Source organism: Limulus polyphemus, unplaced genomic scaffold, assembly GCF_000517525.1.
Source record: "Limulus polyphemus unplaced genomic scaffold, Limulus_polyphemus-2.1.2 Scaffold381, whole genome shotgun sequence".
Lineage (NCBI taxonomy): Eukaryota > Metazoa > Arthropoda > Merostomata > Xiphosura > Limulidae > Limulus > Limulus polyphemus.
In genome coordinates this window covers 141,863-158,754 of record NW_013665991.1, presented here as the reverse complement: position 1 = coordinate 158,754, position 16,892 = coordinate 141,863, and the positions used below count along the sequence as shown (strand labels likewise).

The 16,892-nt window shown below is 33.0% G+C and overlaps 1 protein-coding gene across 2 annotated transcripts in view; it reads left to right on the top strand.

Annotated features, from left to right (window-relative positions):
- The window catches only part of LOC111085420 (epidermal growth factor-like protein 8), a 53,466-nt gene extending 46,724 nt beyond the window's left edge, over positions 1-6,742 (top strand). The window contains exons 7-8 of one of the 2 annotated variants that reach the window (XM_022383889.1): positions 4,976-5,195; positions 5,521-6,742. In XM_022383889.1, coding sequence (XP_022239597.1) covers positions 4,976-5,195; positions 5,521-5,570 — 270 coding nt within the window. In that variant the 3' untranslated portion in view covers positions 5,571-6,742. The remainder of the gene's footprint in view (positions 1-4,975; positions 5,196-5,520) is intronic. The other variant, XM_022383888.1, reaches the window with a different exon arrangement.
- The last annotated feature ends 10,150 nt before the right edge of the window (positions 6,743-16,892 follow it).

The window sequence follows — 16,892 nt, the reverse complement described above, 5'->3', positions numbered from 1 at the left end:
TATATAGTATTGTTATCATGGTTTATCCTAGAATACCCTCTGTATTTCAGTATACCGCTATTGTTGTCGTGTTTTTGAATTTAGTAGTTCTTCTTTATTCTAGTATATAGTATTGTTATCATGGTTTAACCTAGAATATCTTCTGTATTTCAGTATACCGCTGTTGTTTTCGTGTTTTTTTGTTCTCTTTGCTTTTTTGTTTTACGCAGTACTTCTTTGTCAGGCCCGCCGACATTAAGGAGAGGCCACATAGGGGCTGTCTAGGGCACCAAATATTTGAGAGCTCGTAATGGTGCCATTTTAAAGCACAGAATACAGTAATTTTGTTTAAAATGACATAAGTCCGTTGTCATGTTTCGGTTTATTATAGAAAATAAAGAGCTGTATATATCGGGTACTCACTTGTTTGTAAGCTTCGTCACAGTTTAATGAAATGAATATATGAGAAAATTAAGGTCTATGTTCAGTTTTAAGCATGTTGTCACAGTGCTAGCTTTTAATCAAATTTATTTATTTTTTAATTAATTTAGTGTTTTATTTAGACGAGCTCAAATGTTTCGTAATACACTTATTCCATCATCAGCAAAGTCTTAAAACAATATTTCCTTGACATCGTTGTATTTGGTCCAGCACTGTTGCAGCTTGGGTATACTCGTTTTATAGAACTTTTGTCTTGTATGTTCAGAAACATCTCGACCGCTGTGATCACTTCATCATCATCATCAAAATTATTTCCACGAAGTTCTTTCTTCAACTTGGAAAACAGGCAAGAAAGACTGAGGGAGTCAGAACAGGTGAATAGACTGGTTGGAAAGCAGTTCCAAGCCGCATTAGGTCACTGCAATGTGAGCTGTATGGGACGACATATTGTTCTGGAGAAGCAGCGTTTTCGACTCAACTTTCCACGATGCCTGTTCTTAATGGCTTAACGTAACCACTGCAGTTCATCAGCAAATTACTTTCCATTGAAGGTCTTGTCTTTTGAGAGGTAGTCAGTCATGATCACCCCATGAGAATGTTGACTATGACTTATGTATTTTCTCACTGCCTGCTCTGCTGTTTAGTTTAAAGATTAAATTGGTGAACCCATGTCTCATCCTGAGTCATAATTTGTCTTGGTCTGCTTTAAACTGCTCCAAACATTTGCCAAGTCGATGTTTCATCCTGAGTCATAATTTGTCTTCGACAGCTTTAAACTGCTCCAAACATTTACCAAGTCGATGTTTCATCCTGAGTCATAATTTGTCTTGGTCTGCTTTAAACTGCTCCAAACATTTGCCAAGTCGAGTTCTTTTGTAATCAGAACCCAACATTCTGGGCATTCAACTTGTTGATCCCTTCTTCTTGGCCGAGTCTTCAGTGAGATTTGTCGAGGTTTCGAAGATTCGGTGGAGCTAGTGTTACACCATTCAAAACAGACAGAAATTAAATAAAAAAAAACGTTTTGGCTTCAGGTAGTGTTACAGCTGTACTTTGTTGAGCTTTAGAAGTTTCGGTGGAGTTATGTTGGCTATATGAGTGTGAAATACATATATAAAAATATATCAGTAAATTATAGAAACTGAATCAACATTTACAAATTCTGAAGTCTGAATTACTTGCAATAGAAATGGATAAGTAAAATTTAGTGAGTTCGAAAATAACGTTAACTTATGAACAATAATATAATGATGATGATAACATACTGAATGTTGTATATTGTACAATAGTTGATATTGTATAAACTGTTTGCAATGGTATAGGTTATACTAATTAACCTTGATTTTAAGCTAAGATGTGATCAAATCAAGTATTATTACAAGCAGAGCTTTAATAGCTAAGCTCATTATATTCACCCATTAATAACGAATAGTAACAATTAGATTTAATCCTAGTTTGAGTAAGGACACAGCCTTCATTTCTGCCTAGGGCGCCAGTTAAACTTAGCTAGCCCTGGCTCTGTTCCTTATTTATTACTAGCCGTCCTTACCCGGAATTGCCGGGTATTACCTGAACAGAAGGCCGATGTTTAGCTATTTTTAAGCAGAAAGGATTAAACGAAGGTCACGCGTTCTTGATGTTTCTTGTGAACGGCCCTCTACATGGTGGATGCAGTCACGTCTTTGCCAAATTGTCGCTCTTGCTCAGTCTCCACTTGACTATGAGCAGTTTGTCTTTTTCGTTGTCTGTGAAGGCGTGTTTTCCTTTCTTGTGGAGTTTCACTCTGTCGCCTCTTTTTCTTATTCTTGACATTTTACTCTGAGGTACATAATCAGTGTCAGAAATGTTTATCATACCTAACTTCTCTCCCAAAATAAAGTGAACAAAAACCAATAGCCGCGGCAATTGAAAATTTTTTAGGCAGGATTAGAGTAAATTAATCTATGAGACCCTTTTATTACCGTATTTTTCGGTCTATAAGACGCACTTTTTACCCCAAAATATGATGTCAAAATCTGCTTGCGTCCTATACACCGAAGGTATGAATAATGTATATATATACGATATACACACAAGCCATGTGTAAATATATTTAAATAGCCATGCATAGTTTAGTTCAATTGAATATGTTATTTATATCAATACTAGTTTTTTTCTTTTAAAACATAACTATTTATAATGTTCCCTAAATAATAAAAAAAAACAATTACAGTGAAAGCAATGAAGATTTTGTAGGTTTTGAACCAAACTAAATAACAGTAAACCTTTTTTTGATTTACGGTATTTTCTTATTTTGATGTTTTGAGCTCTTTTATGTTTAGAACAATATATACGAATTTTTAAAGTATCAAATTTAATTTTTGTTCAATAAAAACCTTTCAAATGCGACTGTAGCTTTTTTCCCCAAAACTTTGTCTTCAAAATAAGGGTGCGTCTTATACACCGGTGCGTCTTATATTCCGGAAAATACGGTAGCTATATTTTTGTGCGCCAGCAATACCAAGCGTGGGGCGCGCTTATACCCGATTCGATTTTATTACTTATCCGGATATCTACTAGTTTATCCTCAACTTGAAATTATTTTAGGCAGGATTGGAGTAAATTAATCCATGAGACCTTGGGCGTGGTCAAATATATCAATCGAAAGGTTTTGACATCCTGAGTCCAAAACTGTAATTAGATCTCAAATCAGTCAAGAGGTGACGGAGCTATGAGCTAAAAGGGTAGACTGGTAGATATCCTGATTAATAATAAAATCGAATCGGGTATACGCGCGCACCGCTTACTACTTTACTACTGCTGGCGCACAAAAAAGGGGAAAAAAGTCTCATAAATGAATTTACTCTAATCCTGCCTAAAAGAACTTCAAGTGCCGCGGTTATTGAGGATTCCCTCGTGTTTTATATCGGTCATGCTTCACACTGTTTCATTCGATTTGCCAATCGTGATTTTGTATTTTAAAATCCTAACAGTTCTGATTCGCACCATTATTTCATTCTTTTTAATTGGCTCTTGTCAAACTCTAGTATAATTTCCACTTTTTAAGTTAATTATTTTTATAAATACATACCAAACTCTAGGACTGTGCCTTCTGTTTAGCTGTGTCAGTTTTGCTGTCACGTGTCAAACTCTAGGCATTTTCATTCTCTTTAGACGAGTCAATTCTACTGTTATCTGTCAGATTCTATTTATGATTTCTCTGTTTCAATATGCCAATCTTTTTTTTTATATCATCTGTCAAACTCTGTGAGTTTCAAGTTATTTAAATATTCAATAGTTTTTTTTTATCTTTCAAACTTAGGCACTTTTTATTTTGAAATTTCAGTTAGTTTTGCTAGTTTCACTTTTAGATTATATTACTTCCCGTCACTTCAATTTAAGCTATTAACTTCATCTATTTTTCATTTTCGACACTTTCCATATTTCCAATATTTTATTTCACTTGCTTTAACATTTGTATATAATACATTTCATGACAAGTAATGACCAATAGAAAGATTGGTAAACATCTTTCAGGTTAGAATAATAATGATAAAATAATCCAACTAATTCCTCCTCAGAAAATCTGTGAAAGGGGTGAAACCTGAAAAGACCTAATAATTTCGGCTAAACTTCTAACTCGCAATAGTAGGCTAAATTGTTACATTTCTCTCTGTTTTTTATACTGAATATCCGAAGTAAGCCTTTTGTTCATAGAATGTTGGCCTTGATAAAACCTGTCAAAATGTATATAAACTGAAACATTGTTTTCAAAATGTTTTGTTAGCTTTGAATTTAAGATCTGAAATGAAAACCAATATTACAACATAATAGAATAGTTTATAAAATTTAAATTATTTATAGACAGGAGTCATTTAAAATATTAGATAATAGTTTGTTACCAGGTTTATCTCACATCTCATAGAATTCGAAATATAAACGCGATGAAAGCGTTGTTAGTCAACGATGTAGATTAATAACATGTTAATATTGGCTAAACAAAAATAAAATTAAAGCGAGTCAATATTGGCCCTTACAACTTAAACATAATAATATTGGTTCCCAAAAACCTAAAACAAAAAAATGTCAGTATTGGCCTTCATAAATTAAAATACGGTAATATTGGCCCTCCAAAACCTAAAATACAAATTGTCAATATTGGCCCTCATTACCTAAAGTGAAAGCATGGTATAATTGATCCTGAAGGCTTAAAGTAAAAACATGAATGTTTTTTTTTACGTTTGAGCGATAATAATGGCGTGTCTAACCGAATATTTTCTTTGTTAAATAGATGATAATGGCGTGTCAAACTGAATATTTTAGTTAAAGGGATGATAATTTGTCCAACTGAATATTTTATTCGTTAAAGGGATGATAATATTGTATCCAACTGTATATTTTATTCGTTAAAGGGATGATAATGCTGTATCCAACTGTATATTTTATTCGTTAAAGGGATGATAATGCTGTATCCAACTGTATATTTTATTCGTTAAAGGGATGATAATTTTGTATCTAACTGAATATTTTCTTTCTAGATGTGATGATATTTTTTATATTTTGCTTCATTTTCTAGATGCAAGAACAGCACAATCTGACAGACCTGGAATATCGCGTGCAGAAGATAGCTGAATCGGTGTCGTCCATGACCGAGAAAAGCACAGAAGCGCCAAGTTATTCTTCAGCCCTACAGGGCAACACCAAAGATTATACATATCCCTTCTACGGTTCTCCATGGGAGAGGGTTCACTCATTGAGCGAACAGATTTCGATGCTCGAGGAACGGCTCGCGGATTGTACGTATAAACATTGTAATATTTTTATCTTTGTTCCCAACGACTCACGATTTATCCATCTGTTTAAAAGACCAAAATATTCATATAAAAGTTGTAGTACATCTAATATAAAATTCAAGTTTCGAGTAATTGAGAAACACACATATATAATCATTTGGTTAACATATCGCCGACTCCAAGTTTATACAAAATTAAGAAAAACAATTTAAATTAACTTGTGACATTAAACATTAATGATCATGTAAATATGTCTCGTTTAGTTAAATATTTTTGTATTCACACTGCATTACTAGGCAATCATTATCTTGTTTATGAATGATTACAGGTACTTGTAACGAGCCACAACGGAGATCTCGGCGAAGACCAAACTTTTGAACAGTTTAAAAATATAATTGAGGAATTAAGCGCCCTCTACAGGAATACAAGAGAGACTAGAGGATATGAAGAATCTGTCTTGCTCATGTTGGATTCTCAATTCTTTTTTTTTTTTCTTGGTTAAACAAATAAAAGTGTTTTTAATGTTCTTAAATAATATAATAAAATTATTTCTACTCTCAATTAACAAGACGTGAAACGGCGAGTTTGTGGTTAAGAGCCAGTTACCTTAAAATGAAAATTGAATGATAGTCAAGAAGAGTGGTCATTTCGAAACTATAAATATTAAGTGTATTTGCTAAAGATCCTTATCATGAACTGCTTACTGTGAAAGAAAAAAAGTGAATAATTAATGATTTTATGAAGTGTCTCTCTTGAACTATCAACGAAACGGGAAGTGAAGTGGATATTTATAAGAGACTGTGTATTATTCTTGACAAGAGAACACATGACAGACATCACTTTTAATGTTAATACACTTCTAAGACTATGACATAAGTTATAATAAATTGCTGTCAAGTTGTGTATACTTTTGTACGACGCATAACCAGTCACTTGTTTTAAAGCTTTGAGCTTAATGATGCTTATTCATGACCATCCTCACATTTTTCTTCTTTTTTTATATACTCAATTTTTAGTTTATTATATCTTGTTCCTAAGTTTCTAAGTGCTTAAATTATTTGAGTCCCAGAAACTGAACTCTCTTATCCTGAAATTTGAATTGCAACGAATTTTATATCCTCATCATTTTGATGACGTTTCCACGTGAAAATATGAAAACAATCATATCATTAAAATCTTTGAAGTTTGAACTTGCGTCTATATATGTTCGATCATTCCATAACTTTTGGTGATTAGATTGAAAAAAATTCTATAAAAACTCGTTATCGTACGAATACTTTTCAGTTTTATTTCAGCTATTTCTAAAGTAATGTAGCTGTTTCTATTATTTCAAGAATTTTTGTTATTATTAATACGACGTACATGGATAAATCTTGAGAAGTTTTTGATGAAACTCTTAATTTCAAAGATTTAATTTCTTATCATCGTTAACAAATAACTGTCGGAAATTCATCGTTGTTATCAGGTAACTATTGGAAGTTCATCAATACCATTTGGTAACTGCTGGAAGTTCATCGTTGTTATCAGGTAACAGTTGAAAGTTCATCATTGTCAACAGCTACTTGATATTAATGGTGAACTTCCAACACTTACCTAATAACAACGATGTACTTCCAACATTTACATTATGACAATGATGAACTTCTAACTGTTACCTGATAACAACGAGCACTTCCAACAGTTACCTAATGACAATGATGAACATCCAACTGTTACCTGATAACAACGATGATCTTCCAACAGTTACCTAATGGAAGTTCACTATTATTATCAAGTAGCTGTTGGAAGTACATCGTTGTTATCATGTATCTGTTGGAAGTTCATCATTGTTATTAGGTAACTGTTGGAAGTTCACCATTAATATCAAGTAGCTGTTGGAAGTTCACTGTTATTATCAAGTAGCTGTTGGAAGTTCATCATTGTTATTAGGTAACTGTTGAAAGTTCACTATTATTATCAAGTAGCTGTTGGAAGTTATAATAAATGTTGGCATTTCAATGATAAATAAGAAATTATCAAAATAGTCTCGCCATACGAAAAAGCAGATATTGTAATTCGTAACTGGCTGTACTAGTACGGTGATTGTTCATTTCTTTGTATTTTTGACTGCTCCTTATATAATATATATAATCATGGAACTTTTGGTAATGACGAATGAAATATTTCACAGATTTTTTATTTGTTTAATTTTATGGAAATAACTTGATTTACTGTAATTTTTGTTTCATAATGATATTTACATTCTATGTTTAATGGTTTAGATGTTTAGTTGATAAATGCATATTACTTGACAATTTAAAGTTTTTACACTTTATGTTACCCGGATAGGGTAAATAGACACCTAGATCCAGAAAAGTTACTGTTTTTTGTTTTTTTAAACATTCTCAGTTGTTATTTTATGTTTTGAGGGCAGATGAAATCATTCAACGTACATGAAAAAAAAGAAAAGATTATTTAACATGACATAATGTCATAATACGTAAATACAGATGCTGATATATTATGTCGTTAAACTTTGCTGATTTATAAGAAAGTGTACAGCTAGGCAAAGCCGACGAATAATACATTTTTGGCTAGAAAAAGCTTATTAAGGCTCTTATACGTACACGTTTATTATTTTATTCTAAACGAGCCCTACGTATGGGTGTCTTATGTTGTTTTATATTACGTTCAGGCTTCTCTTATTAAGTTGAATGTCAAGTTTCTTGTTAGGGGATTAGATAAATAAGCTATATAAATACTTTAATTTATATTCCAGCACATTCGTTGCAAGACTTGTATAGTTGGATTTCAGCTTGTTGCACATTAGGTATTTCTAATATTTTATATGTACAAAAATATTTACTAATAAGGCTTGTAAAACTAATTATTTCCACCAACAGGCTTAACATTTGTGAGAAAAATCACGTAAACTGCAGATATGTTTTCTATATTAATCTTAATTTCCTCATTTCGGATACCCAAATAGAGGTGTGTAAAAATTAGCATTGCAGATCTATTTTTGTATTTCACAAGTCACGGCCAAAGAAGCCTTTCGTTCAGTACCAGAACACACCAGTTAGGTTGAATGATGAGAGACAAAAACTCTTCTGAAACGCTATATATACATGCAACATAAGAATTTAAAAGCTACTGTTTATATGGCGAAAGCTGGCGAAGCATTGAAAAACAATAACCCTATCGTTTGTTGATAAAAATAATGTAAACTACAGTGGTTTATAGTTTTATTTTCTTACAAACTCTCCGCACACTTACTATAAGGCCTATGATTTTATATATGTTATGGATTGTTTTATTTTAGTTGATCGTCTGGATTAATTTGTGTAGTCTTTAGAAAGTTCATATGAACAGCCGACATACAGAAATTTAGCTTAGCGGTTATTCAAAGTAACTAAAAAATTTTACGAGCAAAGAGTTTCGCACCTGTAAAGTCGTGATTTTGAATAGAATAAAGTTGTTTTCCAAGATAAAGTGTGTTCACTTTCAATATTATATTATTAAACTATTAACAATTTTCTACTACGTTTAGAACCGACTCTTAACTGACGTAAAACATCACTAAGTTTATGTGTGGATGCAGATGGTAGAATAAGAATGGATTGATTATTCAGCTTTTCTGATTAAAATGTTATTGATGTATAAACATCATAATTCAAGATGTTACATTTAGGAAGACCAATCTCAATTAAATCGTGCAGTTATTTCCTGGATGACATAGATATCAGAAACAATATTGTTTTCATACAACTTCATTTTTTACGCAATCTTCAGTTTCTCGAAAAACAAATAAAAAATTTCATTAACTCTAAGAAGCGATACCCGGGACTTTGTTTATGATATATTATATAAAAGTCCAGTTTACTGGTACATTCACAAGCATGTATTCATTTATATACGTGTCACACACTGATGAACGAAATTTTGAAATGCAATCGTGCAATTTATAATCTTTTCAATCTTTTTCTTGTTCTTTCTTGTTTTAGAGCAGCTTCTGGAATTTAATGTTACGCATTTTTCTTTGTAAGTTTTTAGACTTCGTTATATCCTTGAACGCCAACACTAAAAAAAACAAAAAAAAACAACCATATTGAAGCGAACATGATGCCACAATTCTCAGAAAGAAAGGTTAGATGTTTTATAGGAAGTTGTTAGCAATTAATACTATTTACTTTGAATGCTATAGGTCTATGAAGCTAAACTTTATGAAAATGTTTATTAGGCGTACTAAAAGTTAAGTTAGTCACAGCGTAATATATTAAATGAGACGTTTTAAAGTAAGTGTTCGTCATATAAAATGTTTAGGAAAAATTACGCATAAAAACTACGACACTTAGTACACATGTTGTGTTGCAAGTCTGTAAACCATACAGTAATGTGTCTCCTGGGGAGTCAGCGGTAAGTTTACGGACTTACAAGGCTAAATTCCGGGGTTTGATTCTCTGCGATAAACAGATCATAGATAGCACATTGCATTAATAAAACAACAACAACATACAATAGTGATATCAAAGAGAAACAATTTCAGAAAAAGAAAGTATTTCTACAGATACATATCCTGTTTTAAGTGTATCCATTTACTATAAAACGATAGTAGGCCAAAGCTAGGCCTGACATGGCTTGGTGGTTAGGGGGCGCTCGACTGCGGGTCGCGGGTTCGCATACCCACTATTGAACATGCTCGTCCATTCAGCCGTGGAGGTGTTATAATGTGACGGTCAATACCACTATTCGTAGATGAAGGAGTAGTCCAAGAATTGACGTTGGGTGGTGTTGACTAGCTGCCTTCCTTCAAGTTTGCCACTGCTAAATTAGGGACGGATAGCGCAGATACCCCTGGTGTAGCTTTGCGCGAAATTCAAAACAAGCCAAAACTATGATGCTCTAAGGATCGCCCATTCATCTAAAATAAAAGAAGATAATGACAGAAATGTATAACAAAACCTTTATATTTATTTAATATTAAAGCTACTGATAATGACAGTGGAACAAACTAGCCAATCAAGTGATCATTAAAGTTAATGTGAATAGAACAACTGAAAGAATAAAATTTATGATAACTTTATGAATACATACAAAACTGAATACATTTTAACATGAACGCAAATGAAAGTAAAATACTAACCATATAATATTCGAAAATAAGTAAAGTACACTTTAAATAGCTAATTCAAAATAAACTACATGTTGAAAGTTCTGTTTGAAGTGAAATAATTTATTAAAAACATCTGAAGAAATTGAAAAATTGATATAAAAGAAGATATATATATATGTATGTATGTGTGTGTGTGTGTGTGTGTGTGTTGTTAAAAACCTTAACTTTGGAATCATCACACAAAATATAACGTTGCTCGGAATCTTTCATTTCCCAATATTTTTTTATATTTGAAACGTGTATATTGTGTCTTGATACTTGTAGTTCTCGTTGTTTGAATTGAGTATTACTGCATCATAATATCGCGTAGTTTGTGGAACGTTCTAGGCCTCTGTCAGTCTACAAATACGCGTACAAAATGTAGTTCGAGTTGGTTAGAAAAAGTTATATAGTTAAAAAGAGAAAATATAGATCTGGATTGAGTAATTATAAGTTTAGCTATAAAGAGCTTATGGTGGCGAGGTGTAAAGTGAAATTATCACTGATTGTATTGTCATAACAGAGCAGAGAAGAATAACATGTCTTGTCAAATTGTGTTCTAAAGTAATTGAACCAGTCTGTGTGTATTGACGTAAAAGATATAATTATTTAAAGCTCTAGATACAACTATGATAACCAATAGTTTAACGAACATTTGTATATACGTTTGACTTGTTTAATATATAATTTTAAAACAAGTGGACTGTGTACTATTTGTTTATTGTTGAAATTTATCGCCAACAAGTCACAGGTACCTACTGTAAAGAATCCAACCTATACATACGTAAAAAAACTGACACTCACTAATCTAATGGGGTACGTGCTAGATCTATATTAAAGCTCTGGATTTCGTAGCTGACGAATCAGTTTCGAATCCGTGCGACATAAGAGTAGCAGTTAATCCATTAACGTAGATGGTGGGTGATAAGCTGTTGCTGACTGACATGCCTTCCCTAGAGTCAGTGGTTCAAAATTAGAAAGACGGTGGCAGATAGCCTCAGTAGCTTTGCTATAAATACAAATCTCATGTCGTCAAAGAAATGTAAAAAAGTATGTGTCCTGTAACAAGGAATGTGTATAAGAGTTTTGTTCTCAGTGTTTACTTATCCACTTTGGTTTTATATTAAACACGAAATTCATTAAACTTTCTTTGTAAGTGATTTTCACTATAGGCACGTCAAGTGATCGGAAAGTAAAACCCACTTGAAAAGAAAAAAAAAAGACACTCGAAGTAAAGAGTAAAATTAAAAATTCAAGACGAATATATTTTCATGCGTTTATTATTTAAGGTAAGATAATTTCGTTTACACGAATTTATGCTTCGTTAGTTCGAAATATTGTTGCAAGAATGTTCAAGCATTCCTTAGTTCTAGCTATATTTACATTGTTTACCCCGCTGCAATTTAGCATATAACGTGCTTTATTCCCTTTGTGTGTGTGTGGGGGCGGTGGGGGGGTCTTCTGGGAAAGATATTCATTGCACATTTAATGTGGGAGTTATCTTGAATCTGCCAATTACTCAGTCAAGTCATTGGAAGATTGACTTATAACATCAAAAAACATTACACATGACCTCATCGGTCAGTGTCCTGTCTCTTTACAAGATCTATGGTAATGATTTCAAGACTTAGAGACAGATGGCGCTGATATATTATTATACACATTTTGATATTATATTATACTTGGGTACTTTCTGCTGACATAAGCACACATAAAATATTACATATTCCAGGATTTGATATTGTTATTTCTTATTTAATTGATCAGCTATGCATCCAGAAAGGCTTTAAATGGTATTTATATCGATACCTATTATATTACGAGGCAAGTTTCTTGATATTTTGAAGAAGCTTGAAACGGCTTTAGTACTTCTTCTACCAAGTCATGTGGCACTTTGTATGCCTTCGGTGAGCAGGAAATTAACAAGTTACAGAAATAAATTTTAAAATTCAGGATATGAAGACAAACGTAGAATGAAAGGAAAGTTATATAACTTGTGTTCAGCTCTGAAATTCTGACACCCCAGTAGCTTAGCGGTAATTCTTCGTGCTTACAACACTAAAAACCGGGTTTGGATACCCGTTGTGGGCATAGTACAGATACCTCTTTACGCAGCTTAAGAACAAACAAAAACTAAAATTCTGAGACCAAATCTATTTTCGTAAAACTTTATGAAAGGTCTCCTAGTCAGGACAGTATCTAGACATTTTGTCAAAGATTTTAATTAATTAGTTTTTTTCTAACAAGTTAGGCCGAGCGTGATCCAGTCGCTAGCGTGCCGAATTATGGATCTGTGGGTCCAGTGCTCAAATCCCGTTACTGCAGAAAATAATCGCACTCCACACTGTAGGAGCGATAAGATTAGCAGCTAAATTCCACTATTTGATCAAGCAAGAGTATCCCAAGAGCTATTCAACAGCTGCTAGTTTACCAGTTCCAAACTATGGATGGCTGGCACAGGTAGTTGTTGTATAGCTATCCACGAATATCTGAAAACAAACACCTGTTTCACTTGTTGCTTGAAAACATCTGTGGAAGCAAGCTATATCCTGTTCGTATGAACAGGCGATATCAATAACAAACAAATACAGCGATATCTAAAACGATGAAGAACTCTATTGTCTTATTAATTCGAGCCATATGAAGGATTTTAATTACAATGGTACAATTCATAATAGATGTTTGAATGAACTTTTTATAGTCTTTGTAAAAAATAACATAAAATAAAACATTTTCTGTCTCTCGTGTGAGAAAAATGGGTAACTTTTTTCCATCGGATGAATCAAAAGAGTAATGTTTGATACTATTTCCTTGTCTTTTATGAAATATTACCATAGCCTAGCCCTCCAGTGGCTCAGTGGTAAGTCAGCAGGCTAACGACACTAAAAATTGGGTTTCGATAGTCGTGGTGGACAGTGTACAGATAGCCCATTGTGTAGCTTTGTGCTTAAGCCTGTCACTACCGGTGAGGTCCACATACTGAGAATTGTAATGTTTTGGTCTGCTACAACAGTACATGACTAACTAACTAATGCAAACCTAGTGAAATCACTCATGTTCTATGTAATATATATAAGGGAACCCATTAGCAATTACGAAATTAATCATATTATTGGTGGTATTTTTGTTTGCATTTTTTTGTATGACTCAGACGTTATTAGGGTTAAGTCACTTAGTTCTATTTATTATTTCGTTTAGTACCACCATGTGCCGTTAGGGTTTGGGACCATACTTTCTCTTTGTGTGTTTGAACCATTGACACAGTAATATTATCACTGATACGCTGTCGGCCATGGTTAAGAATTCCTATTTGTATCTTCACTGTATCTTTTTGTCAGATTTGGACTTAAAATTTCATTATTTTTAGGTTTATTTGTAGCCAATAAATCGTTACAGTTTTCATTTTCTTCTAAACTGATAACTAAAGATCGGCTAATTGCACAGAGTCAAGTCCGAAGGCGGACGTTATAGTTGGAAATACAGTTCCGTTACCTTTTTACACAAACCTATATATGTGCTTCGCTTAACTTAGGACGTTACATCAATCTCTATCTTTCACAAAAACAAAAACTCATAAAAAGTTTGAAGAACTTGGAGCTATCAATCATAGATCGCCAATACAAAAAAAAAAGTTGTATCATAAATATTTCTTACGTAAAACATTAACCTTTTTGAATAGAGTGGGCAAAGCTTTCCCCAACTATTCTAAAGAAGGTTTGATATCTTTCATAAAATGTGCAAAACATATAGGACTATTACAAAGAAATCAAGATCGCCTATACAGTTTATAAAGGAATTGTATTGTTCTGTTTTGTTTAATCTATGTTTATATCTATTGATCAATATACTTTACTATTTCAGAAGAACAGTTTTAATAATCTACGCTGAAAAAAATAAAATCATTGATCTTAAATTGAATTTTCTTATATGCAAGTTTGAAGCCATCTTATACCTAAAAATAAAACTTTTAGAACACTTATACATAAACACATCTCTATTCAAGACTCCAAATTTTACGTATAAGATTCTTAAGTGTACAAAACACTTTTCTCAGAACGATTATCAGGTTTGCCAAGTGCACATCTTTTTGATGCTGCTTAAATTAACTTTATTCATGATGCTTGTTCAATATAAACATTTCCCAAAATCTTTCATCTGTAACTATTTAATTTGTAGTTTTCATTTGAGGAATAATAATTACTTTTGAGTGAAGAATACAGTGATGGGAAAATTGCCTGTTCTTGGCTGACGTGTCTTCAAATTTCCTTTAAGTCAATCTACACGTGATTGAATTTTCTTGCTTTTTTCAAATTCTCAAGTACGTCTTCTTTACGGTATTTATAACACAATGCTTCCAAATGAATTATTTCTGTGATACCCCTAAGATTTGTTTGCAAGCAAAACGTTGTGATTATGAACCTTGTGTGACACTTTCCAACTTTTCGGAAGATTGTATACCATTGTTGATTTCCTTCTTTCTTTATGGAAAATAACTGCTGGTTACTAAAATTGCTTTATCCAGTGCAATAAAAAAGGTTGTTCGTACAGTTTACACAGATGCGTTTTATCTCGCTTTAAAGCCCTTCTTTTGAATTTGGAGATATAACCTTGAACCCAGGTAACTGTTCAAATAACATCTCAGCCATTCATTTATTGTTATTGTTCTTAGATTAACTCAAGATTATTGATTGGGGGATTCCATCAAACCTAGATGAATGAGCCGAAAAAGAAATAAAGGATTAAAACCTATAACGTGTTTTATTTATTTAGAAAACGACAAATGTAGAATAATCATAGACGAGATGAGAAAGAGGACAGTGAATGGAAGTAAAAGAAAAAGTAATGAAACTTATAATATAAAGTGTACAAATAAAGACATAAAGGGAAGAGTACAAGAGCAAAGAAAGAAGAAGGCAGAAGAAGAAATAGATAACAACAGGTGAATAGCATAAAAAGAACTGTGGAAATAGGGAGTAGATGCAAAAAAAGAAGTGCAAGTAGAAAATATATATAAAAGAGGTAAAATAATTCTACCAAGTAAAATCGGAGAAGTAAAAATGGTTGAATTATACTATAGTTTAAATCTATAATGTAGTTCAAAAACAAAGTTCGTTAATAATAAGTTAGAAAATTTTCAGCAGTTTGATGCAATTTCAAGATGACTGTACTTTTCTTTGAATACCTTGATGTGATTTTATAAACCAACTTAAATTACTCATAACCAGATTTCAATGGAGAATATGAATAATCTGTAAATCACACAACATGGTTGTAACAATCATTTCATTGTTCAATCACAATGTTTGTCTAACTCTAGTGTAGAATAAAATATTTTGGGTGGAACCAGAATGTTTATTTGCTGCCCCATCATGTGGAGGCAGCTTTCCTCACAGAACGTAGAAGACTTCCTTTATCTGTGGTCGTTTATTTGTATACTGGCCTATTGATTCCCAATCTTTTGCTTCTACTAGTAAAACCGCAAATTAGTTTGCTTTTCCAACAGTCTCAGTCCCTCTGCATATTTATGAAGACCTTCCATGGTTGTCATTTTCTCCTTACTAGTACAGAGGAGGTTGATATCCTACCATTGGAATTGTAACAGATTTGAAAAAGAAACTTCTCTTGCGAGTTTGTCAGCTTCCTAATTTAACTTTATTTCTACGTGGCCTGGCACATACATCTAGGTTATGGTCTTACTATGTAATTGCTTTGCTTTATGCCATCAATCAGGGAACCAACCATTTTGAATTGTGTGTATTACGTACTGCCCACAAATCAGTCAAAAAGGTTATGTTTTTGGTACTGTCTATGTACGGTTACTAGTTTTCAGTAGTCAAGAGAAGAGCTCCCTTATGGCCTTCAGCCCCATTATTGCTGCAGAACATGACTGTGGCTTTGGCAGGATTAATGACCATTCCTGTGTTGCTTCACTGTTTTCTTACCCTGATGGAGGATGGTTGCATCTGGTTTTCGATTTCAACTATGTTAAAAACTATGATGTACACCAAAATATCATCAGCAAAGGTTAGCATCCCTGGGATCTGGTTGGACTGTCAATGTAGGCTGTGTCCATGGTGTAAATTTAGAAGGGGATTGGCAAGAGTGTTAATCCTTTAGATATACTAGTTTTGATTCTAATTCAGTCTGTGTAATGGTTATATTCTGCTAATTAAGGCATCTACAATTCCTCTTTCACATGTTACACTGATGCCTATTCTAAGCATTTTGTCAATAAGAATAGGCCCATAGACTTCATTGTAAGCATATATTGTATCAGTGGTTCAATCTGATAGGCAAACCATCTAGTTACACCCTTCTCTGGAATCTTGTCAGTGATTTATAGGTTGATGATTTGATAGCCTTCAAGAAGAGAATGATCCTTCATGGGTTTGAGTAGGTTTGATAAAGATATCAATCCATATTTCATGAGGGATGACACCCACAGCCAGCTTCATTGATACTCTAGCACTAACTTCAACAGGTTGACTTTTGTAAGCTTCTCAAAGGTGAAGATTCTTACACAGCCTGGAACAGGTGCTCTGTGTGTCTCATCCAAGATAAGATATGTA